Here is a 24,611-nt window from a genome sequence, read left to right on the forward strand (position 1 = left end):
GATGATGCCGAGGCGGGGCGGTGCCGGCGCTGGTGGCGAGCACCGCCCGCCCCTGCGCAGCCATGAGGCCGTGCCGGCCCTTTGTTCCCGGGGGTCCGGCAGGGCCGGCCTGACCCGCCGGGAGGCAGGAGGAGCTGCTGCCACCAGGATGCGATGGGGAACTGCTGGGCGCAGTGGTGCTGCGGGCTGTTCTTGCGGAGGGATGCCGGCCGCATCCAGCGCGGCGGAGGGTGAGCAGCAGCCGCCCGTGCCCCTTTCCCCTCCCCGGGCGGGGAGGTGCCGGGGCCGGCGGCTCCGCCTTCCCCGTGGGGCAGGAGCGGGGACGGGGCAGGGAGGGGATGCGGGGTCTGGGTGCGCCCGGGGCCCGCGGGCCGTTCCCTTCGGGATCCCGGCGTTTGTGCGGCCGGGGCTGATGCACTTCCAGGGTCAGCGGCTCCCGAAAGGAGCCAGCGCTGGTGGCTTTCCGGCAGGAGACGCTTGGAGAGGGTTTTCAGGTCAGCTGCCAAAACCTGTGCAGGCGGCCGGGCTCGTGCAAAAGATGGAAAAACACCCGGTTTTCTGCAATGTGATCTCGTCTTCGCTGTGACTCAGAGGCTGAGACGCTGTTGGGATAAATCGGAATGGTTCAGATGAACTCATTGCAGAATGGTTCAGACGAATTCTTATCTCGTGTGACAACCTGTTTCATTCTACCACAACCAGTTCATGGAAAAGCACTGTGCAAACATGAAATGCTTGAGGTTTTTCCATATACCGACCATACCTACCTATCCCTTATTTTGGATGTATTAGGATGGAAATCGTTCTCAGCAGATGTGCTGAGTATTTTACATGATGCAAGCTCATGGCCTCTTACTTCACATCAGTTCTGGCAGGCGAGTCTCACCTCCTGAAAGGCCTCCCAGACAAGCTGCTTCTCAGAGACAGGGGTGAAAAACCAGGGCAGTGCGTGTAGAGGATACCTGCTTGTATTTTTAGTACTCCACCAGAGGGGATGGAACACCTCCAGTGCCTTGACAGCTGGCACTGAACTATCAGTTTGTTGTGCTTTGAGAACACCAGGCAGTACTTGAAAGGTTCTTCCTGCACTCCTTCCACATGCCAATACTCCTTTTTTTTTGGCAGGCAGGGTAGTGACAATCCCTGCATGTGTTAGTCCAATATCAGGCTGTCCTTACCAGTGAAACAAATCTTGCTGCCTGCTGTTGTATTGTCTAGTTGTTCAGGTGTTGCACAACCTGCACTGAAAGTCTCAGGCATATAAAAAGTACAGAGAACTGCTGGCCTGTGTTTCAGGTCAGATTTGTTTTCTGGGTGTGGTGGTGGTAGTTCACTGAGCAGTATCAGAGTGTTGAGGCTATTCTCCTTCCACTGAGCAGGCAACTGTATTAAAACCAAAACTGGAAAATGTGTCTTATTACAAAGTTTGCAACTTAGATTGATACCACATTGTCCACATTTGGCTATTTCTGGAACACCATCATGTAAAAATGTAGCTTACCAACTTAATGATTGTTTTAATCACTCAGATCCTCCCTCTACCTCAGCTTCATTATTTTTAGATGCTCCAAGATTTGCCTGTAAGAAATAAATTCCTAATTAAACAACTAAGTATAGAGCTTTTAGCAAGTGTTTTAATATCCTGCAAGATTGTAAGTTACCTTTGCTTGGAATTATGCTTTAGACATATACATACATATATATATATATATGTGGATATATACCACTGTTCAGTTCTTGCAGCTAAGCTGACTGCAGCTGGAGTGTCTGGGAAGTTGGAAGTAATTTACCTAAAGCCTGGCGCTGCCAACTGGAATTACACGTTTGTTAACAGTGCAGATAGCCCTGGAACAATTTCCTGTTCCAGTGTTATTAAATGAGATTCTTAATGGTATTGGCTCCTACACACCAGATTACAGAGAAGGGTGGCAATGAAATTGCTCTAAGTGTTCATACCACATGTCCCAGTTGTCCTTGTCACATAGTGCATGATTTCAGGTGGCCTTTCCTCTCTGGTTTCACAGCAGTGAATTCTCTGGAAACGGTTCTTTGGTGGCAGGAAAGGTTGTGCAACAAGGAACCGGTGGGTAGTGCAACAAGTTGCCAGGGGAGATGTTCCCTAAAGTGGCTTCCAAAGAAAAAAATGAGATGGAAATGAAATCTGATACGGTTAAAATAATTCAGGCTTTGGCTCGTGTGCTGCTTTTGTTATTGTCAAAGTAGGTGTTGCTTGCAAGTGCTGAACGATCTTTCGTGCAAGTGTAGAAATCCCTGAGGCCCTGGGATTATTCCTCACACCAGTCAGCACTTGCAACTGGAAACCCTGGTTTTGGAAACAGTTCGATGAAATGGATGTTGTACTGAGGAGTGTTTGTGTTAGAATGTTCTCCTGGACCGTGGCCAAACCTCCTTGGCTAGGTAAAAATGTATTCAGGGAACTTAATGCTGTGTTGGGTTTTGTAGAGGACAGGGCTAACTGTCCTCTGTGAAAGAACTAAACTAAAATAGGAAGAATTCTGAATAAAGAATCAAAGAAGAAACCAATTCCCTGTATAAAATTAGAGTGTGAATATTTTTTTTGGTAGTTTAGAAGTATTGCCTTGACCTTTTATTGGATGTTTTTCTCTGAGGCTCAGATTTCTGGATGTGACAAGCTGTTACAATAAAATGTATTGTTTAACACTGATGAGGTACAAGATGCCAGGAAAGAGTTCAGTGCCGTGGTGAGCAACAGCATTTTCAGAAATTGCCTGTAACCATGTTTTTTTCCAGGAAAAAATGTATTAGAGGGATTGCAGAACATGCTAATAGTCTGTAAATGTCAGGTCCAGCATGCTGACAAATTATTCCTTCTCACAAGGGTTTTTGTTTTTCCCCAGTTCTACAGAAGATGTTTACATGCTTCTGCCTCTCTCTGCTGTAGTAGTGATGCAGAGCTCCAGTTAATAAGTCAATGTGTTAAATACATGAAGATTTTGTTGTAATTTTATATTTAACATATTTAAAAATTTATTTTAGATTCTCAGGCTCATTTACTTTCTGCTGTGTATTGAAGAGTCTTGTAGTCTAACTGTAAACTTGTTTTTCCAGATCCAAGTATTTTAGAACATGTTCTACAGGAGAACACTTCACTATAGAGGTGAGTACTTTTAAATTTTTAGCCATTTAAGAAAGAGTGGGAAGAGCTGAACCCTAGCAATGCCTTTAACACTTTTTGCAGTTGATGAACACTGAAATTATTCTGGGATATTCCAGCCCAAATTGGTGCTGGGGTTACCTGATAGTTTTTTGCTTCTCTGGTCTACTTTGTTCTCTTCAGAGGTCCTTTCCCAGCCTCCAGATATAACTGCCTTTTGCCAAGGGTAGTGTAAGGTTAACCAGGAATAACCTGGTTTACTTTCCCTGGCTGTTCCTGTGCTCTGGCAGTCCTAGACCAGCCAGACTGCCCCCATTACTGAGGATAACATTAATTATTGTACTCAGTGCTTTGGCTGTCGATGGACAAAGGGGCCACATGTGTTAAATCTGTTTTGGTGTTTTGTGGGAGAGTGTTCCTGCCACAGAAATATCACAGGGAAAAGGAGGTATTGTTCTCCTCCCAAATTTTAGGTCAATAAGGAGTCTTGCTGTAGGTACTGACCTCTGTGTCTGGTGCACTGACTGTATTTAAGATTACCATAGTGAAAAGAGTACAGAGGATTTCTATTTCCTTTTTTTATTTTTTTAATGTGACAGCTGAACTTCTGCTGGGTGAGTTTGTGCAGCTTAGAATGCTTGTTTTTTAATTAGGACTCTTCTCCTTTTAGGAGAATGTAATGTTTAAGACAAGAAATTCCTCTGAAAGCAGGGCTACCGTCCCACTGTTAGAATTGGAGTAGTGTTTTTACAAGAGACATAAAATATGCAATCATATTTGCTGCATGTCTTTAGTGACTTGTTGTAATTAATTGTAGAAGTGATTGATTTCTTTTTCTCTGCAGTTTGAGAACCTGGTGGAAAGTGATGAGGTGGGTACCTGGGGCATCATGTGAAACCTGCTCGTGCAATCCTTAAGAATGGTTCCAACATCTGAATCTTCCTCCTGCTTTAAGCTGAATTATACATTTAAATCACAGAGTTGTGTTGGTTTTGGTTTTTTTTTTTTTTTTACTTTCAGTTTTCCTTGCATTAGGAATATGAATTTAAGACTTTGGATAAAGTTCTAAGAGATTGGTTTTGGGGAGTATGGGAAATAACCCATTAAGGAAGGGGGCACTATGGGCATTGGGAAGAAAGAAGAGAAGAGGTGTTGGGGAAAAATGTGTTTGGCAAGACTTAAAGGAGAATTTGCTCCTGGTGTAACTTTTGCATAAGACTCAGCAAGTGCTCTCAGTCTGAGAACAGAAATGGACCTGGGTTGCTTTGCTAAGGGAAGTTTTGGAAGTGCTCTGTCATTACAAATATCAGACTTTTCTTTTTTATTTATTTTAACAGGGGGAAAGCCCAGGAAGCAGCCACAGGTAAGACTTTGGGAGTGAGGACCTCTCCTTCCCTCTGCTGTGCCACTGTGAATATTAAACAAAGTGGAGTAAGGGAAAAACAAGGGACAAAAGCAACTAAGGAGAAAAAAAAGTGAGATTTGGAATGCAATGATGGTAATGGTTCTATTCCAGTAGTTCTGTTAGCAGAGATGGTTTTGAAAATACACTTTCTATAAAGATATAAATAATATATAGTGAGAGTGGGGAGAGGCAGGATTGTCCTCAATAAACTGGAACTTCCAGGAGGAACAGGCCACAAGCACAGCCTGTTGGAGCTGCATTAGAGGACCAGTCAAAAAGAGCACAAAATATGTTAAAGTGCAAATGAGGGTTGTCATGCATGAATAATAGATGGAGCTTTTTTGTGTTTCCCCCGTGCTTCCAGGCCTCTGACTGAGGAAGAAATTGCAGACCTGAAAGAAAGACACTATGACTCCATTGCTGAAAAGCAGAGGATTGTTGATCTGAAGCTTCAGTCAGAGGTAAGTGGTTACAGTGACAGGATAAAGAGTTTTTCTTCCAAAAATGTTAGGGTCAGCTATGGACACTGGGAGACTCCACTCACATGGATCAAGTGGGTTTGTTCATCAGTTAGTATTTTTAAGTCTACAAGATGCACAAATTCCTTCTTTTCAATAGTCTCTTACCTGAAAAATAGAATGAATAGGCTGGGTCTCTGATCAGGATCTCTTAAATTTGAGCCTTTTTTTAGTGCAAGACAAAATGGGGAATATTCCTGACTCAGCTTTCCTTGTCCTGAATTTTCTCCACAACTTCCTTAAGGAAAAAAAACCACATAATTGATTACTCTGTTTTAGTTTTGCAGCAGTTAATGGAATATGATGTGGAATACAATGTAGAACCTGAATGAACTTTAAAGTGCCAATGAACTATGGAGCTGAAAATCTTTAAATCTTTCACTGTGCAGTTCATGATAAAGTAGAAAAAGCATTGCAGCAATTCACTACCAATCAATGTTTATTCAGCAGTTACCTGAATTTCTGGGGCTGTCTGGTTGTGGGGAGGGATGCTGTTAAATTCACTTAAAGCTTCAGCTGTAGTCGGTTTTGTTTTATTTTGACTTTCTAGCTGCTTTTCTTTTGTTTCCTTGCACTTATGGCTTTATTAATAGGAAGATAGATAGGTTCTGCTTTTGTTAACCATTACTGTTTTGTTCATATACAGTTAGCCTTACAAGAGGAGAAGTTAAGACTAGAAGAGGAGGCTTTATATGCTGCACAACGTGAAGCAGCCAGGGCAGCAAAGCAGAAAAAGCTCTTGGAGGTGAGGGGAAAAAGACCCCAATATATATGAGAGCCTCTGTCCTGTTCCCATGTATGCAGCCTTCCCTGATATCCCTTCCATCTCAGGAGACCTGACAAGGAGGAGATGGCTTTGGCTTGTGAAGTAGAGAAAGAAGTACAAGATTTGAAAGCACAGCTGCTTGGAACAGCTGAAAATCACCATAATTGTTTGAAACAGCTTCTGTCGCCGAGTACAGATCTTGAACGAGTTATAATTTTAATCTATAATTAGCTCCACACTCCTCTTACATAATATGTAGAAGTTACTGATCTGAAATGTAAAATGATCTGTGATGGGTTTTGGGTAAAAAACACACATTGTAACACCATTTAGACTTGTAAAATGTACTTTATGTATTTGTGCACTGTATTGTTCCTTATCTCTGTGGTTTGTGTTGACCCTGCTTTGGAGTTCTCATCTGATTTTTATGTCACTAAGTATAGCTCTCATTTCACATTCCTTTCTCTCCCCTTGCCATTTGGTGTGGGAGGGTTAATTCTTTCTGACCTTTTTGCCTGCTTTTTTTCCTTACCACTTTTGATCTACAGAAAGCCAGCAAAAGTAGATTTTTTTAAATGGCATTAACTGGTTTTTGTAGAAGTTCTGTGGAAGAAATGCTAAATTTCTTGTCTTTCAGTATTTTTAATATGCACTTCTTTTAGTCAGGACCTAAGATAGAATGGATTATAGAGATTTTAATTTCCACTTCATGTAAAATTAGTACCACTTATCTCCTGCTCAAACACCCTCCTCAAAACCCATAAGGATTATAAGGATTTTAAGAAATCATTTTTGTCCAGATATGCATCAAGCACTTAGCCCTTCTAGATAAACTGGAACCTATTTCTGAATGCATCACTCATCTCCCTGCTGTTTGTGGGTACAAATGGGAAAGTGGCTTTTTCCTTGGAAGCATGGCCTCTTTTAAAGCTCATTTGGCTTGCTGATGTTGCCCTACTAAATGTCAGGGTCTGTAACAGCGGGGAATTTTAATATGTCCTGGAACTGGCAGTGCTGGATATTGGGATGTGACCTGGCAGAATGGGGAGATAATCTAAATTGGGTATTATGTGGGTATAGGAATCCTAAAAGAAAATCGTTGCCTGTGTCAGTAATTGATTTTGACAGATTTGTTGACTGTGCTGTGCCAAATTTCTGTCTGTTCCTCTCTGTGTTCTTGAGTCTTTTCACCTCTAACCACCACGATGTGATATTTCTACTTGTGCTTCTTTCTCTTCACTCCCCATTTACTCGTTTCAACCTGCAATTATTACTACTTAAATACCCAAGATGCACAGTGTGCCAGAAAACAAACCCACTACCATCATCCTGGGATTGAAAAACACCAGATCCAGTGCAGTTACCTCCCCACACCCGAAGCAAAGAGCAATTCTCAGAGGAAGTTGACATTAGCAGAGTTATTAATACTTTTGGCCATGCAAGGCAGCAGAGCTGTTATTAATATAGATGAAGCACTTAGTGCTGATGGAGACAGCCAGAGGAGATGGCACTACTGCTTTGCACAGGGATAAAAGGATTTGTAGGAAATATTTATCTTTTAAATGGCAGGGTGGCTGTTCCTGGGCACGGAATGAAAGAAATCCAACATCATCCAGGTGTTAGTTGTGCATTGAAAATACTTTAGGAGACAAGACAGGTGCAGTCATGACTGAGGTGGTGTCCACGTTTCTAGAAACTGATGGGGATTTTTTTGGGGGGGTGCATAAAACAGGATTAAGTGTTGAGAGCTCTGTTCTGAGTATTTGGCTTTTTCAACAATTCGCTTTTCTTGATAGCAACGTAGGCAGCACAGGATAACGCAGAGAGCACATGCTGTTAATAACGGAGAGTTCCAGAGGTAAGAGACCAAATTTTATCCATGGTAACTGAGGGTCTTGACTGTTTGTGCTCCTATTCCTCATCTGGAAAGTCAGGGGGTATTTTGGGTTCATTCTGGGAGTTATTAGGCTGCTGCATACAGTGCTGCTCCCAGCCACTAAGAGATATTTACACTCCCACAAAATCCAGTGGTTGATTTCAAAAAGGTGTTTATATGTAAAATTTCAGCTAACATAAAATTATTTATATTATCCAGGACCCTGTTCTAAACACCCAATAGAAATACACTGTTTAAATGGTTTATAGTCTGCCTGTTTCTTCATTAATATTTCTAATTATATTTATTTATTAAATATTTAATGTGTTTATTTATAGTTTAAGTCTCTTCATTCCCACCTTCTGTGTTCAGTGGTGGTGGTGGTAAAAACAAGCTTTAAAAAAAAAAAAAAAGTGGATAAATTTACAGTGGAATGGTGTTCAAGTTTAGAAAAAAATCATTCATGGAAGACAAGAGGGACAGGAGGAATTTTGCTATGGAAGCACAGTTAGAATAGGAGCTGTGAAAACTGAGTAAGAACTGACCAGATTTTAAAAACAAAGGCTGCAGGAGCAAGACTTGAACTCATTACTTTAAAAATGAATTGAAAATGAAGGAGATTTTATCTAAAGTGATGAAGAGAGTTGTTTTGAGTTAATGAGTTAATTTTTAACTGGAAGTACTAATAAAAATTGAGCAGAAGCACAGCCTGGGAGAGGACACGATGAATAGGAATAGAAAGGCATTTTGCAGATGATTCTATAAAGAACTTAGTTTTTTGATGGCACCCTTGGAGGTTTCTAAAGCTAAAATAATTGTGCATTGTTCTTGCAGCTCTGTGGCAGAGGAAGATCTTGATCCTTTCCTAAGGAATACAAAATTCCAGTACGAAGCTTTCCGAAGCAGTAGTGAGTCTGCCTTTCCTTAAGCACATCTTTAAATGTTCAGGGGCTCTGAGGGGCTGCTTTTCCTGGATAAACACAGAGTATTTATAATTTTCTGTTTGCACACACAAAGGTAAAATGTGTGTACATATATCTGAAATTAAAAAGTCTGGTAATTTCTTTATCTGATAGATAAATGGGGAACATTTCTTGTAAAACCAGACCCTGTACTGAAGATGCATATGTGTGTTTACAGCTTTTTAAAATCATCCCTTGGCAAAGTAATTAGAACCATATTAATGCCTGAGTTTTTCCTAATGAAGTGCAAGAGGGAATTTGGCTGCCTGTACTTAAAAATTCCACAAACAGTTTATAGGAAAACAATTTGATAAGCTTTTATCTGTAAGTTTTGGTGACAGTACATGATAACCACTAAGGTGGAGGACTGATGGCTGTGTTTCAGGAAATACTGTGAGTAGTTTAGTTTTTTTGGGGAGCAGAGGCTTATTAAATTCCTTTCTAGTTCTAATTAGGCAATATCTCAGTGATATTGATGATTAATAAGCTACTGATTGCCCTTTGAACTGATAAAATGCCTTTTCCAGCATTCCTGCAGTTTAAAGCATGGTGAAAGCCTAATTTAAAATTTTACTTTTGCATGCTGAACCTGAAATTCAAGTACATTTAAGAATTAAAACTCCATTGTGGGTATTTTTTTAAATAGGACTTTCATCTGATGCCACAGTGCTGACACCCAACACAGAGAGCAGTTGTGACTTGATGACCAAAACCAAGTCAGTGAGTGGGAACGATGACAGCACCTCCTTGGATTTAGAGTGGGAAGATGAAGAAGGTATTTATCCTGCATTTCAGCTTCATCCTGAACTCAGAAGTTAAAGATGTTGACAGTTTGAGCTATGTTCATTGTAAATTTGTTGTTTTCAAAAGGGAAGGTGATTTAAAACTTACTTCTGATGGAATTTCTGACAAGTTTGTAATGGTTAAACTGTAAATAATTTTTACTGAGAAAATTCCTTACTTTGATAAATGTGGAGCTAGCCCTTAATATTGAATTCATTTATTTGGATACTCCAGTAATCAAATGAATTAATTTCCCTGCATTTTGTGGAACTGACTTGCAAACTCCTGACAAAAGTAATGATAAAGAAATGCTGCCCTCTCGTGAGCCAGGAGCAGAAGGAAGATCTTGTTCCTCCTTCTAAAATGTGGAAGTTGGTCAGGAGTCTGACTTAAATATTTTGGGGAATACCCTTATTACTTGTACTGTAACATTCACTGGGAACTCAGATCTGCATGCCAAGGAGCATCCCAGCTATCCTCATTGCTGCTGTTACAGGTGTTTTCTGTATTTCCCCATTGTTACCAGTACTTCATTTTATTTACTAAACCTGCAAAAGCTCTTTGTTGAAAGTTTTGCCAAAATGCTGAGAGCTTGACTATTGAAAGGCTCACCAAAAATAAGCAAGGCTTTGTTTCTTTTAGCCAATCCCTAGGTGATGTTTTTCTTTCACGACAATGTCTTGTGAATTAGCGACAAAATCAGTAAAATCTTGGTTGTCTTTGGGCAGTTTCCATATTTTGCGTGGAATTAAATATCCCTTTCCAGACAAACTGAAGACCTTTTCCTAGATCTAGTGCATCTAGCATCTGTCCAAATGTCACCCTTGTTACTTCTAGCAGAGACATAAAAGTTAGCTGAGAACTGTTTCTCACACGCGTGTGTTCAATGCCAGGCATGAACAGGATGATTCCGGTGCGGGAGCGCTCCAAGACGGAGGAGGACATCCTGAGGGCAGCGCTGAAATTCAACAGCAGGAGGGCAGGGAGCCACCCAGCCTCGGCCTCCGACGACTCCAACGGGCTGGAGTGGGAGAATGACTTTGTGAGCGCCGAGATGGACGACAACGGCAACTCCGAGTACGCCGGCTTCGTCAACCCCGTGCTGGAGCTGTCGGCCTCGGACACGCGGCTGGCGGATCCCGAGCGCCAGGACAGATAGTGACCACTCCTGCACGGCCCCTGCCTGTGCCCAAACGCTGGGAAGGGAAATGGAATGCACAAAGCCAAGCTGCTCTTTTGTAACCCGCTTCCCTTTTTCCTTACGCGCCGGTCGGCGAGGAGTGGCGGTGACTTGCTGTCCGAAGGAATTCAGAACTAAGTGCAATTTTATCAGCTACCTTCTCCACTTTTGTGAAAACTGGGATGATTCTATTGTGTATATTTCTGGATATCTGGATTTAATATGAAATTATCTGCACTAATTGAAGCTTCATAGCTTGACCTATCTATATTTTAACTTGCCTTTTTTTTCTGGAGAATGTTTCTATTGATTTTGGTTTAAAATCCATCATTGGCCTAATATTTATCTCAGAAACAGTCTTGTACAATTTATTTAATACTTGAAGATAGAGAAATAATTTTAAAATATTTTTATTTCTGGTCTGTGCTTTTTGACTTGCTCTTCAGCTGTTTAGAGGGTGCAGAAGAACTGCAAAACAAATTTGACACATGGCAAACTGCAGATTTTCCCCTGTCTAGGTTAAAGTCTTCCTAGTCTTGTGTTGTCCTTCTTCCATTTACTTTTATTTTTTAAATTACTTTATGCTAAGCACGGTTAACCTCAATGAACATAGTAAAACTCAGCAGGTTGGGTAAAATGGTAAAATATTGCCGTGTATGATATGCCAGACTTAGTAAGCGTGCGCTAGATAGAAAAACAAAAACAAAATACAAATTCTCTATGTGTCAATAAAATGGGAATTTTAACCAGTCGAGAACTGGGAGGACCAAAGTCTTGTTTTCCCAGCCCCCCTGAACATCTGTTGCTATTTCATCAGTTGTGAAAATTTATAATTTCACTGGACCAGAAGAGTTACAGAAAAGCAACATTCAGTGAGCAGACTGGGGGAGGGAAGAACAAGAACCTAAAGACTGAATTTCTATGTCTGCATTTTGAAAAGAAAGCAGAAAAATTCTTGTTTTAACAGTGTGTTAAAGTGCTCTGCCTTTCCTGTGCCTCTGAAGTGGAATGGTTAATCTGCTAATACGGGCTGAAATCCAAGGAGGTGTTCAGTGACTGCACCACTGCTGCCCTGGGCTCTGTGGTCTCCCCCTTACTTTTTAACAAAAGAGAACCTGCAAAATATTTGCAGATCTCAAGCTTTCCCCAAAGTTTCAAAGTAAAGCCATTCTACGCTGCCATTATTTTGTGTAGCTGTCTCATTTTTCCATGGAAAAAGGGTGACAGGGTTTAACTCTGTTTTGGAATGAAAGGAACATGTTGTGATAAGTAATGAGCCTGCGCTGTCGCCATCAGAACTGAACTGGTTGGTGAAAGTTGTGTCTCCGGTTTCATCCGAAATATTTGGAATATTTGGGTCATTGCAGTGTGGACGAGGAAGAAAAATATTGCACACTGGGATTAAATATAACCTGAGAGAACAGACAAATCCTGTGGGTAACATTCCATGTTGGTAACATTCCATTCCATCTCTTCATTTCAGTTGTAGCTTTGTCACTGAAAATATTTTACTGCCATTATTTATATTTGCAATACTTGTAATGAGCTTTAAAGGTCTGTACACATCAAATGTATATTTTGGGTTTGGCCTAAGCTACTGCTGTGTGACTTCTCCTGGATATTTCTTTGTATAATATATTCCTATGGGAAGGAAGGAAGGCAACTTCCTCCACATGTAAATAACGTTTTTTACCTGCTGAAACTGTCACCTCCCCTGCACTGGTCCCTGCTTTTCCTGGCCAGTGAACGTGAGGTGACCTTGTGCTGACCATGCCTTGAGGAAGTCAATTAGCTGACAGTCCTGCCCTTGGGATGAACAAGCACTTAGGGAAAAGGAGGCTGACTCCAGCTTTTTCTGTGATGGGCATGTTCTGTAGCCATGGTTAATGATAACACTTGCAGTGCTCAGTGCACCACGCTGAGTGACTTTGAAGTGATGCTCCATATTTGTGGAAATGTGAGAAATTGAGAGGTTCTATAAACAGCTCATGTGAAACAATTCAAGGGTACTGTAAAATGCATATCTGTACAAATTTAGAAGTCATTAAAATTCTCAGCAAGTCTTACATTTGGCAGTGTTGTATCTGTTGATGGGTTTGTGGCACCCATGCCAGAGCCCTGCTGAATCCCAGCTCCCTTTTGGGGACCTGTTGCTTTGGAAGGGAAGCTCTAAACAAGCTTCAATAACAGAAGACATGAGGGATTTGGAGCATGGAGCCCTTCTCCTGTTGGAAATGAGCAGCTGTACCCTCCCACTTCAAAGGTAAAACAGCCTTCCTTGTGTAAATTAACTTGTGCTGGTCAGGTCAGTGTAGTGATAGGAGACTATTCATTTTTTAATGTGTATTTTACATGGCTGATTCTTACCTCAGGTGAATAGAGCTGTGCAAGTCATTGTTTGGAAACCACAGCCTAGTTCCAAGAGTGGAAAACATGGCAACAAAGCAATTTTGTCAAGGAGGAGATGAATAGACAAATCCTACATAAGGCTGTGTTTGAGTTTCATTGCCTCTCCTGTGGCTTTCTCTCACTCGTGGTTGGTTGCCTTAATCTCAGCTGTTCCTCCCCTCAGTTATAATTATGGTTTTCTTGGAATGATTAATGCTAAAATGCATCCTAATAATTAGGGATGATAAAATGGGTAACTCCTATTCTTCCCAATGCGTCTTTCAAGCAAACTAATACACTTGACAAAATAAAAAAACCAATGAAAAGCTGACAAAGAAAAACTTGACTGAAACAACCTGAGAAATACTTAAAAGACAAGAAAATTATTAGAGAGATTTTGGTAGAGGGGTAGAGGTAGAAAACTTCCTGAAATTATTGAAGTAAATTCTTACCTTGAAGCAATGGCACTTTTGGAAAGCCTGGAATAGTGACAGTCTCTTATCTGGATAGTCCTGGAAATAATTCTGTTTTCCAATGATTCTTTTAGATTGCAGCTGTATAATAGAGCAAATCCTTTCTAGGGAACAAAATGCTTTTATTACAAAATTAATGTGGATTTTTATAGACCATGATCATTGATGCTACATATTTGTCTACACAACAAGCAAAAGTAGTTAACTTGCAAAATAGATATATATGTTAATTAAATAAGTAAAAATAAAAAACAAACATTGATTTGAGGCTAATAAAAACATAAATGGACAAAGTATTTCCAAGTTGCAACGTCTGTGAAGTTACAACCTAGGCTTGCAAATACTGTTTGGGATTGGATGTACAAAGCAAAGCACAAAGTATAATATACAACAAGACATTGTGTCACCCCTTGTCTGGGACCAAAACCCTGCTGTGCATGCTCTGTATTAATGCCTGTTAAATACCCCTTCAAGGCACACAGCCAGGGTTCTGGGACCTGGTGCCATGGATCTGAGTGACACCCTGTCTCCCACACCTTTCTGGGCACCAGAGAGCCCTTAGGCCTCAGGGAAGGCAGTGGCAGGAATCCATTTCTGTGGAACAGTGTTCTGGAATGCCTGTGCTGGAAACACCAAGTACAGAAGACTGATGTGAGCAGTCAGTGAGCAGCACCAAGAACACTGGACTGAGGTAAGAGCTGTCCACACTGGAAGCTGTGCAGGCTACAAAACCTGATCCAGCCTCCTCCTCCCTGCTAGCACAGCTCATTTTCATCAATCTCTGTGGGGCTTTTGCCTTGAGGAAGAGATAAGGAGGGAGAAATGCCATTCTCAGGTATAGGCTGCAGGGATGGCAGGCATGGCAGGCACCTTTCCTGTAAGATGGGTGCTTTAGCCAAATGTAAGTGAGTCTCAAAATAATCCACGGATTCCCCTTCTTGAATCTCTGCCAGGATCTGGTAGTCCCCAAAACAGATGATGCACTTCCAGGGCAGGTCGATTTTGTTCAAGTGACCCAGTTCCGTTTGGTTGACAGTCAGCTTCGTTTTCTTGCTCAAGTTCTTTATCTCAAAGCCGCATTCCGAGGTGTGGAGCTTCCTGTAGAACTGCAGGGAGAACTGGATGCGGGAGACGCGCGTGTCCATCAGGTTGTAGCGGCACACGCTGGAATCGCGGCCGAACTTGGCCGTGTCGTCCACCCTGAGCTGCTCGCGCTTGCAGAAATTCAGGCAGCGGAACATCATCTTCTCCTCCTGGCCAGGGTGGTAGAAGGTCAGGTGGAGGCACGTCACTGTCTCCTCAGTTTCGGCTTCCTCGAAAGAGGTCATGGTGAAAAGAGTCCCCAGAGCGAGCCAGCGGTGAAATCACGGCTCGGAATCACTGCGGAACCGAACAAAGCGGTTTCAGCGTGGCACTGAAACACTCCCTGCGCTGCCCTACACTGACAACTGGCTGACAAGAAATCTCATGAACACACAGGAGCAGGAGCCCAGAAGCCACGACCGACCACTGCTGCCAACAAGCTCTGCTCGAGGATCTCACAGGAAGATTTATCTTGGCAAGAAATACATCATTCAGCAGCAAGATTTACTTGATAAGCTTAAAGCGGAGTTAAGCAGCACTGGTTGGGCCTGTGTGCTCTGCTCTCGGTGTGTCCTGTGACTGGAAGGTGTCAAATTACTTCTTGTACCAGAAGTTTGTCTGTAGGCAGTGGTAATTCAAATATGCACAAGGCACTCCTTGGCTCTTGACCTCTAGCACGGAAAAAGTGTTTAGAAGTGGCTGCTGTGACAGCATAAAAAGTGAATGCAAAAGCTGGACTATCCACAAGACCTAAAAGAGGAATTGTCACCACCTCTAGCTATTTCCCCATTTTCTGTTGGAAAATCCCACCTCTCTGCTGCTAAATGCACAGCCAGTGTCTTCCTGCATTATAATTAGTCTTGGAAAGTCTTGCTATTTGAAAATAGAAACCAGCAAATGAGTTTTCAGTTACTCACCAGAGAAACATGTACCATTTAACAGTGCAGATGTTTCTACATCCACACTGCAGTAAGAGGATGTATCTTACTGTGTCTCACACAGGTCTGGAGCTCACCAGCTCCCTTCAGAGCTTTATGATCAGGTGAATCATCACTGCAACTAAGTGATGATTGTGTTTTGTGATGATGGAGTTGACAGTGTTTTTTACACACCGCACACAAACACCTGGTGTAGTGAATGGTGATGTATCAGTGCATTGTTTACTGTGCAGAAACACAAAACCAGCCACAGTTCTGACACAGCAGTCAGCAACCTCAGCTTGGTTACTGAAGCAGGCTGCAGCAGCACAGATGATGAGTGAAACACAGAATTTCCAGCAGAGCTCACTTTAAAACAAGCTGGGAAATATCATCTGTGCATTTGGCAGGAATGCAGACAGACACCCTGAGAGCAGGTTATTCCTTTCTGCGCCATCTGTGAGACAAGCTGTGGTGGCACCACGATCAGTCCCTCCTCCTTGCAGAATCCCCAGCCCTGGGATGCTGGAAGCAGCTCTGAGAGCCAGGAGGGACTGACCTCGTGTCTGGTTCTGCCCTTCCTTGTTTTGCACCAGCAAGGGGATGTTTCAGGAGGTCATCTCTGGTGAAGGGGAAAACCACTGAGCACTTTCACTTTGCCTGCAGTTCAGCCCACAGAGACACTTCTGTGCCTCGTGAATCCAGCTCACATTAGTGAGTTTTACAAATGGCTGCATTAATAAAGAAAGAACAGCCACCCATTGCTTGGGCAGCACCCACTGATGAACCCTGGATCTCCCACAGACCCCGCTTCATTCAGATCCATCACCACCTCAGGCATCCCCGCAGGGCTGCCTCAAAGGCTGAACATCCTGAACATTCTTTCACCTAAATACTAAACGTGTTTCCACTTACTAGAGTGTTTTTGCCAGGAGCAAGAAACTTCCTATAGATTTCTCCCTCAGCTCTAAGGCAGCCACTGCCCCGCTGCAGGAGTCAAACCGGCCGCGACCTCCCCTCACCCTCTCCTCCGGCGAGTGTCATTATCCCATTTCCAGAGGCAGGAGAAAATGGGGAGCCCTAAGAACACGGCACAGGGCTCGGTGCCACCTCCCCACCCGCCATCCCCACAGTGATCCCGCCATCCACGGGGAACTGCCCGGCGACACCGCGGCCTGATCCATCCCGCCCCTTCCTTCCCCTCACGCCGGCCCGGCCGCTCCTCACCTGCCGGGAGCGGGGCTCCGGCGGCTGCCCGGGGCTCCAGGGGCTGCCCGGGACTCCAGGGGCTGCCCGGGGCTCCAGGGGCTGCCCAGGGCTCCGGAGGCTGCTCAGTCCCGGTAATTCCCCCGGGAGAGCCGGCGGGAAGCGCTGAGGCGGGAGGAGCCGGGGCGGGAGGGGCCGGGACGGGCGGTGCTGAGGGGGAGCCGCCGAGGGCTCGGCGGGCCGGAAGTGGAACTTTTGTAAAAATAAAGGGGGGAAAAAAAACCAACGGTGTTAAATGATTTCTTGCGGTGAATAACTCTAAAGGAATAGCCACAGGTGTGTCCGGGGTTTACGGGGCCGTCTGGACATGTGTTCAGAGCCGGGATCGCAAGTTGGCGGGCTGAGCTGTCAGACAAAATAATTAAAAATAATTTCGGTCTTACCCCCAAATGAACGCTTTGAGGAGCGGCGCATTACGAGCGGAGCAGCTGACCTGATGATGATCCTAAATTGATTATTTTGAAATATTTGGTAGTTCGCTTTAAGCTGCTGCAGTTCGGGTTCATTGCACCGCCCTTGGGAAATAACCTAATCTTTCCCTAATTTAAACCGATCCCAAAACTTTTCCTTTTTCTTACTTCTCTTCCAGACAGCCCTGGGTTGTTCTGTGTCCCGCGGCTCGGTTTTCCCATACTGACCTGTATCACCCCCATCACAGTGGCAAAGCAAAGCTGATCCCTTCCAATCCCAATCCCGAATATTCCATGTCCCTTCCCTGTGCCTGGGCAGGCTGGGACTGGCAGGTAAGGACCAGGGCTTGCTTGCTTTGGCACGGCCACTGAAATGCTCTGTTGGTTCACAGAAATTGCTTTTCGCTTCTTGGTTCTTTTTATATCTTCAGCAAACAGGTGAATGGCTTGTGGGTTGATAAGTTCCTTTGGAGCTCGTGTGGAATAACTTTTATCTGTGTGCAGTCTAATACAGCTGTTCCGTGCGCCCTGATCCCTGACATCAGGGAAAAAAGGATTAAACTGTGTTGAAAAGCAGAGAAGGAAAACTGAATATTCCAGCTTTCTCCCACAGTTGAAGGCCTTTTTTTACAGCAGGCAGGGCAGGGCCTGTGTGCTCACACAGAGAAAAACAAAGTATTTTGCTGCTTTCTGGAAAAGCCAGAATTGCGCAAGCCCTGCTATTTATTGCATGTGTTGATGGTTATAATTCCTGTCAGCCCTTTGTTTCCGGGAAGAGCCTGAGTCCCAGGTCATGAGACAACTTTTCTGATAGGATTATTTTGATACTTGTATCAATTGAGGTATGTAAGGACCTTTCTTTTTTTTCCCCCAGGATTGGGTAATGTCAAATTAGCTGCATATTCCTTTATTGTTTTATGATTTAAGTGTAGCTCTGTGTGGTTTTGTAAAGGGGAGGGCGGGAACTGGATTTACAGCTTCTCTCTTCAATAAGTTTCTAGTCAGTGGAAACGCTGCCAGCTTTAGGAAAACAGCTCCAGTTTTGCCCTTTATGAGAAAAAAAAAATGCAGGCACTCTGTGTCTGTGGGGTTTTTGGGTGATCATCCTGCTAAAATTGTTCCGTGCTGTAGTAGAGGTCATTCCAGTATTACAATAACTTCTTCTTTTAGTTGAAATTTCTTCAGTTGAAAGCGAAACTGCAAATAAATGTGGTGTTGGGGCTAATTTAGTATTTTTCAGGCTGGAAGACAGAGGTGGTTTTGGCATGGCTGTGAGAGTGCTGTGACATTGTTCTTCTGGCAACTGATTCCTGTAACTCCAGAGCCTACACGGGCAAATCTGGGAAATGGGAAAAAACTTTTGTGTTGCTGCCAGTCACAATTGGCCTTTACACCTGGTTATCAAAACTGTCCTTGTGGTGCTGGGATTTCCCAGTGGGCTCGGGTGCAAAGGGTGACACCACCTGTAAATGTTGTGTGTGAGTGTAATTCCCGTGTTTTTTTGGTCACCAGCATTCCCAGCTCACTGGCACAACTTGTCCATAGTGTCACCACTAAAGCAGATGCAGTGACCTGGTGAGCTCAGGAAGCCCCAGAAGGGTGCAGTAGGAGGGTAGGTGTTCTGCCGAGCCCTCTCCATATGCCAGGTGTGTCTCCCGAGGCACATGACCCTTTTTTATGGCTTTTCCTGGCATGAAATGCCTCACTGGTGTCCTGTCACCTGTCACATGGTGCTGCTGTACCTGCCTTGTCCCAGGGCTTGCTCTCTTTTGGGGTGACTCAAAACCATCCTTCAGGGACCTGCAGAGTCACTGAGGAGGAGGTGAGTGAGAGCTGATTGATTTAGAACCATAAACCCCAGGCTGCTCACAGCCCTTTTCTCGTTCCAAACCAGCCAAGCACTCAGAGCACTGAGTGGGAGCCAGTAGATGGCAATGTGTGACCAGACAAGGGAAGACAGCGTTCATTTGGGGGGATTTCTGTGGGCTGTGGTTATTGGTTGTTGGTTTGTGGAGGGGGTTTGCTTCCTTTTTCTTTATTTTTTGTGTTAAGTCATAAAATGAAATTTAGTAGTGCAAGGGTTGTCGAGGTGCTTGTAAGTTAATGGTAATAATGGCAGTGGTAACTTCCAGGAGTTGGGAAAGGCCTAATGGAGTGTGCAACAGCCTGAGGTGAGGCTCTGCAGTGAGGTGTTGTTACTCGTGTTCCAACAGAGGAGAGACAGGCCCTTCTCAAAGGCAGGTGTGCTCCAGAGATATCCCATTGTGTTCCACTGGATGTCAGTGTGAGAGGGGGAGACAGGCATGGGAGGATGTGTGTTCACTGGAGTTTTAGCTCCCAGTGCCAAGAACAGCTCCACTCCATGAGCAGAGAGATCTTCCAGAGGAGGAAGAGAGAGCACAGTTCCCTCTGTTTCCTTCTTTGCTTCTTCTTTACTCAGGAAAAAGAACTCTTCCACTTCTCTTTTCTTCTCATCTGACCTGAATAAAGTGATGAGGAATCTCTCCTTGACTACTGAGAAGTATTCCTGACAAGATGGGCTTTATTTAGGTCACTTTCCAAGTTCTCATTTTCATTCTACATCATGGTCTGCCCTTGGTCCTCCTTTAGAGCCTCTCTGGCTTCTCCCTTTCTCTTCCTTCTCACTTTCTCTTCCAGCTTCCTGCCCGTCCTGCTGTTCTTCCCTCTCACCAGCCTCCTGATTATTTTTCCTATTCCCTCTGCTGCTCCCTCCACCTTTGGTTTGTTTTTCCTCTGGAACCTTTCTCTAAATTTCATGTGCACGGTGCAGGCTGAGCAGAGCCAACCTTTCCAGTTCCCTTCATTGAACAAAGAAAGTAATTTTGAGCAGTTAAAGATAATATAAGCTGTATTTTGCTGATATGTAGCAGGATTAGAGAACATGGTGACCTTTTTATTGTTTTGTATTTTTTTTTCCCTTTAAATTTGTGCAGATGTGAAGGTGTTGAAGATTCCACACTGTGGCAATGAAAACAGTCCCATTATCTCAGTTTGTAGCACTCAGGGGCACCAAGCTGTGAACAGTGCGGCCTTGCAGGTACATACATGACCATTTCTCTCTTTTTCCCTCAAAGGCAGATGTGTCTGTGTCCCAAACTACTCAAGCAGCTTCCTTCCTACTCAGGGAAGCAGGTGTCTGGTTCACCTTCACCTTTGATTGTTCTGGAAACCCTCCCTTGGGACATTTGCTGTTGAGGTTTAGGAAAAAAGGATTTTTATTCCTGTAGGCTCCACATAAATTGGCACTGAGGGGTGGTGAAGGCAGCTGAGTGTCTCTTCTCTGTTTGCAGCCCCTTGCCTGGGACTCTGCTCTGTCCCTGACAGAAACTCCTGGGCATGGAAACAGCAGGATTTCACAGCACAGGGAGCATTGGTTTATGGCTCTGTGTATGGTCTCACAAGGGAACACTGTTCAATAGGCTTCAAAGTGATTCAGCCCTGGCATAACCGTGGCTGTGGCCACATGTAATATAGCCTGTAGCTCTTTAAAGAGGATTAGCCTTAGATCAGGGACAGCATTCATTGCTGGATTTCATGTAAAGGAGAATATGCTAATGAAATGGAAATGTCTACAGCAAACATTGCATAATATTGGGAACCTCAAAACTGAGCATTGTGTCTTGATATCTCTGCTGGGAGCCAAACTTTCATATTCTGGCCTTTATTTAGAGAAAAACTGAAGTTTATAATATCAAGATCTAGTTTGCAAAGTTAAAAAGATAGCAGCCAGCACTTGAAGGTAACTTTTCAGACATAGTTGAGCTTTAATGATGTCATAATTCTCCCTCAGAGACAAAACCCACCACAGCTTAAAATATCTTCATTTGGGTTTTCTGCAGCAGGCATAGGCTTTGTTTGATGTTGTGTTCTTTCTCCTCCTGCTTTAAACACCATTTTTGGGTTTACAGGAGTTTCAGCATCAGTCCTGCAGAGACATAGTGTTTCTGGCATGCTTTTCTGAGCCATTTCACCCCTTAAGGCACTTTCTGCCTGTACATCCACCCCCACCAGCAGCCCAGGACTCTTCGTTTGGCTCTCCTGTCTCACTTTTATGCCAGTCCTCAGAATGCTTGAGATTTAATATTGCTCAAATGTAAAAAAACCCGCCAAACTTCAAGGTGAGGTTGGGTTCAAACTGCCTGAGTCAAGGTGTTGTGAAGGGTTTTACTTACAGATGTCATGGACATCTCTCAGAAAATCATTCCAGTGGGAGCTCTGGGGAGTCTCCGTCCCCTGCTCTGTGCCTCGGTTGGGCTGTTGCCTGTCAAGGAGCCCTGGCTTCTCCCTGGGTTTTTAGGCTTCACAGGAAATCTCTGCCCCTGATCCAAAGCTCCTCTGTGCCTGCCCTTGGAAGTGTTAAGACCTGCTCTGGATGATTCCTCCTCACACAAGGAATTCCCCGTTCTGTGTCTGTGGGGTTTGGTGCCACCGATGCCAGACAGAAACCACAGTGATGGACATTAAATACCCCGATGGGCCCTTCTGCCTTTGTGCACTTGGAGTGCCTCATCCCGGTCTGCTGGGGCATAAAAGTGCAAAGAAAGCCTTTGGGAAGAGGATCCTTCTGGCTGCACTTCCCAAACGTGTGCTTTCATTGCTTAGTCGCTTTTTCTTTCCGTGCATCTCCATATCTCAGGATTTTGTTGTTCTGGGATTTATTTTCTGTTTTGTTTTGGGGTTGATTTTTTTATATTTTGCTGTTTGGAAGGTTTGGGGTTTTTTTCTGCAGACGTGGAGGGTGGTGATACATATTCATGAAAGAGAAGTCTTTCCAGCCCCTGCCTGCGCTGACAAAGACTTAGCTGTTTCACACAGCAAGCTGACTGGAATTGTGTGGGGCCTGCCTGACCAGATTAGAGCAAACAGCCAGCTTATTCCTCCACTAGTCAGGCCTCCCCTTCCTAACAATTTCCCCAATTGTCATTTTGACAAGGCTGTCATTAGGTGATGGCTTCTTTTGGCCATTTTCAGATAAAGATAATTTCCTTAACTTCCATTTTATTTGACAACAAGTAGTTTGGGAGAGAAAGGAAGTGCTTCAGTAGTTTATGGATTAAGGGTTTGTCACTTCAAAGGCATCTTTGATCTAAAAATATGTGCTGTACCAAATTCATTATGCCTTTTTCTCTTTTTCTTTTTTTTTAGAACTTTTTAATTTATTGATCTGCCCCTCAATTATTCCTTTTTTTTTTTTTTTTTAACATCCCCTAGTAGTACTTGGGACAGCAGTGGTGAGGGAAAAGCACCCAAGTGGCCTCTCTGAAAAGTCATGACCAGGGCAAAACAACAGGTGCTTTTGTTCCACACTCTGCTTTTAGCCAGAGGTCCTGCCTGCTCCTGCCATGGCAGCTCCATTCAAAACTGGGAGACAGAGAATAAGCTGCAGGTTTTGTGTTGGTCTGGGTCACTCCTGTGCCATAACTGGCCTGAATCCTTGGCTCTGCTGTAGGTTGGAGGTGGGCTTTGACTCCCTGATGCCCTCTGTGTGGTGAGCAGTGGCTGTGTGGCTTTGGCTCTGTTCTGTGCCTGTGCTGCACCAAGAAATCCCAAATCTTGTTCCAACAAACAGAGCTAGAAAGGTCTTTTTCCCCAAGATGTTTGCAGCTGAAATGCTCTTCCACAAAGCCCTGAGCTTTGGAGCAGGCAGGCTGCTCCCCAGACCCCATCCATCCGAGGAGAGGGTTTGGGAATCCTTATGGGTGCCTTCCAACTCTGGCTACTTCTGCAGGGAGAGGTGTTTGAATATGGACTGAGAGTGGGGCTTTCCCTGCCTTAGCTGTGTCAGGCACTGGGCTTCACTTTCCCCCCTCCTCTGCTTTTTAGGATGCACAGGACTCCATCCTTGGCTGCAGCAGTGTCAATCCATGATGGTATCCCGTTATCCCAGCCCCGCTCAGGCTTGGGTTTTGTCCTGTATTAATATCAGTATTAATATCTGTTCTACCTAATGACTTCAGCTTTTGCTGTAGCGTTACCTCTGCGTTAGAGCAGCCCCCCAAACACCTCCTTGCTGCTGGAGGCTGTTCTTGATCCCATTTCCAAACAGAAGCACTTCTGCTTCGGCTCTGCCTGGGGAAGCTGTGCAGGGGCCGGCTTTTTTTTTTTTTTCTTCTTCGCTTTTGCCTGCTAATTGGCTGAGACCACCAGAATTTGGAGGACACAGATGTCACTGATAGTTTGCCTAGGGAGCACATTCATGCCCATCTGTTGCAGTCTAGAAGGCTGTTCATATATCCACAAGGCCTTCATTTAATTCTTGTCAGAAAGTAATGTAAATCCAGTTTACCTCAGAGGTCACAGCCAAGATTTATGCCAATGAGCCCCCTGCAATTTACACACACTGTAGTTGTATAGGATGAAAAGAAACCCTTTCATGTTGGTGCATATTAACAAGAAAGCTTGCCTTAGGAGAGGCTTTTTGATTGAGATTCTTCCTTATTTTAATACAGCCAGTTGGGATAGCCAGCTTTACCAAAAGAAAACATCTAATCTTTAAGCCAGGGAAGTAAACTAGCTAACTAACTGAATAAAGCCCCTAGCAAATCTATTTATTTTTTTAAAACCATCTTTTCGCAAAGGAAGATAAATGCTCTAGGAAAACACGAGCGTGTGTGCACTGAAATATTCAGGGGAACTGAATCTGCCTTCCCTGGAAGATGATATTAACTCAATTATTGAAACCTTTGCTAAGTTATCAAGAGCATGTTTTCTTCTCTTTTCTTTTTTCTGTTTTAGTTTTTAATCCCTCAAGCTGCCAAACCCCAAAATAAAGCCGGGCCTGTTATTTTTGACAGGAGTGGCAGCAAGGACTCCACAAATCCACGGGAGGGAGAGCAGCCCAGGGTGCTGTGTGACGTGCATGCTGCAGGTAAAAACACCAGCCCAAATGTTCCATTGCTCTTCCAAGGACAATTTCCTGTGGGTTTTGTGTCTCCCTACAGAAAGCAAAAGGAGGTGAAATGCCATAATGTGCAGTGAAGGTGAGAGTGTAACTCCAGCAGCTACAACAGACCCAGCACTGCCTCTGTGTCATGATTTCACCCCTCATCTTTTTTTAGCAAAAAAACTCCAACAACCTAAAGAACTCCCCTGAAAACGAGTGTGGCTTCATTAACCTCAGGGAAGCCGTGTGTGGAAGGGCCACAGCACACCAAATTAGGCAGGAGGGAAAAGCTAGCAGTGCAAGTGGTGCAGGTACTTGAATTGAAAATGGACTGTTAGGAAAGAAACACTCCTAAGTACTTTGGTTATTAAAATTGCTTGTAGGAGCAGGACACAAAGATGGATCAGGATGTGGCACCTTGATTACAAAAGGGTTTCTGAGCTGGGCACCTCGTTTTCTTCGGGCTCAGTGTAGTTTGTGCTGACTCTGCTCAGAGGGATCCTCCTCCCTTTTCCTCCTTCCTCTTCTCTAGTGTGCCTGGTCC

At 43.9% G+C, this 24,611-nt stretch overlaps 2 protein-coding genes across 3 annotated transcripts; one reads left to right on the top strand and one right to left on the bottom strand.

The window, feature by feature from the left end:
* AP1AR (adaptor related protein complex 1 associated regulatory protein) lies at positions 1 to 12,692 on the top strand. 2 transcript variants are annotated; one of them, XM_033060083.2, is made up of 10 exons: positions 1 to 230; positions 3,091 to 3,139; positions 3,981 to 4,007; positions 4,474 to 4,499; positions 4,906 to 5,002; positions 5,706 to 5,804; positions 7,622 to 7,683; positions 8,536 to 8,609; positions 9,310 to 9,438; positions 10,340 to 12,692. In XM_033060083.2, exons 1-10 carry the CDS (start codon positions 154 to 156, stop codon positions 10,603 to 10,605), a joined length of 906 nt encoding a protein of 301 aa, XP_032915974.1. In that variant the 5' UTR covers positions 1 to 153; the 3' UTR covers positions 10,606 to 12,692. The 2 variants fall into 2 exon arrangements, with proteins under 2 accessions (XP_032915974.1, XP_032915975.1); XM_033060084.2 differs by lacking the exon at positions 5,706 to 5,804 and having other exon boundaries at positions 2 to 230.
* A 993-nt stretch (positions 12,693 to 13,685) lies between these two features.
* TIFA (TRAF interacting protein with forkhead associated domain) lies at positions 13,686 to 16,865 on the bottom strand. The gene is made up of 2 exons (XM_033060554.2): positions 16,715 to 16,865; positions 13,686 to 14,867 (listed from the first exon to the last, which is right to left on the bottom strand). Exon 2 carries the CDS (start codon positions 14,813 to 14,815, stop codon positions 14,243 to 14,245), a length of 573 nt encoding a protein of 190 aa, XP_032916445.1. The 5' UTR covers positions 14,816 to 14,867; positions 16,715 to 16,865; the 3' UTR covers positions 13,686 to 14,242.
* Between the last annotated feature and the right edge of the window lie 7,746 nt (positions 16,866 to 24,611).

Source organism: Catharus ustulatus, chromosome 5 (assembly GCF_009819885.2).
Source record: "Catharus ustulatus isolate bCatUst1 chromosome 5, bCatUst1.pri.v2, whole genome shotgun sequence".
Taxonomy (NCBI): domain Eukaryota; kingdom Metazoa; phylum Chordata; class Aves; order Passeriformes; family Turdidae; genus Catharus; species Catharus ustulatus.

Bases quoted from the DNA above. Each gene is read 5' to 3' on its own strand.
- TIFA (XM_033060554.2), bottom strand. From the start codon at position 14,815: ATGACCTCTTTCGAGGAAGCCGAAACTGAGGAGACAGTGACGTGCCTC.
- AP1AR (XM_033060083.2), top strand. From the start codon at position 154: ATGGGGAACTGCTGGGCGCAGTGGTGCTGCGGGCTGTTCTTGCGGAGG. The intron at 3,140-3,980 runs GTGAGTACTTTT...TTTTCTCTGCAG, and splicing joins GAGAACACTTCACTATAGAG to TTTGAGAACCTGGTGGAAAG. The intron at 7,684-8,535 runs GTAAGAGACCAA...TTGTTCTTGCAG, and splicing joins AATAACGGAGAGTTCCAGAG to CTCTGTGGCAGAGGAAGATC.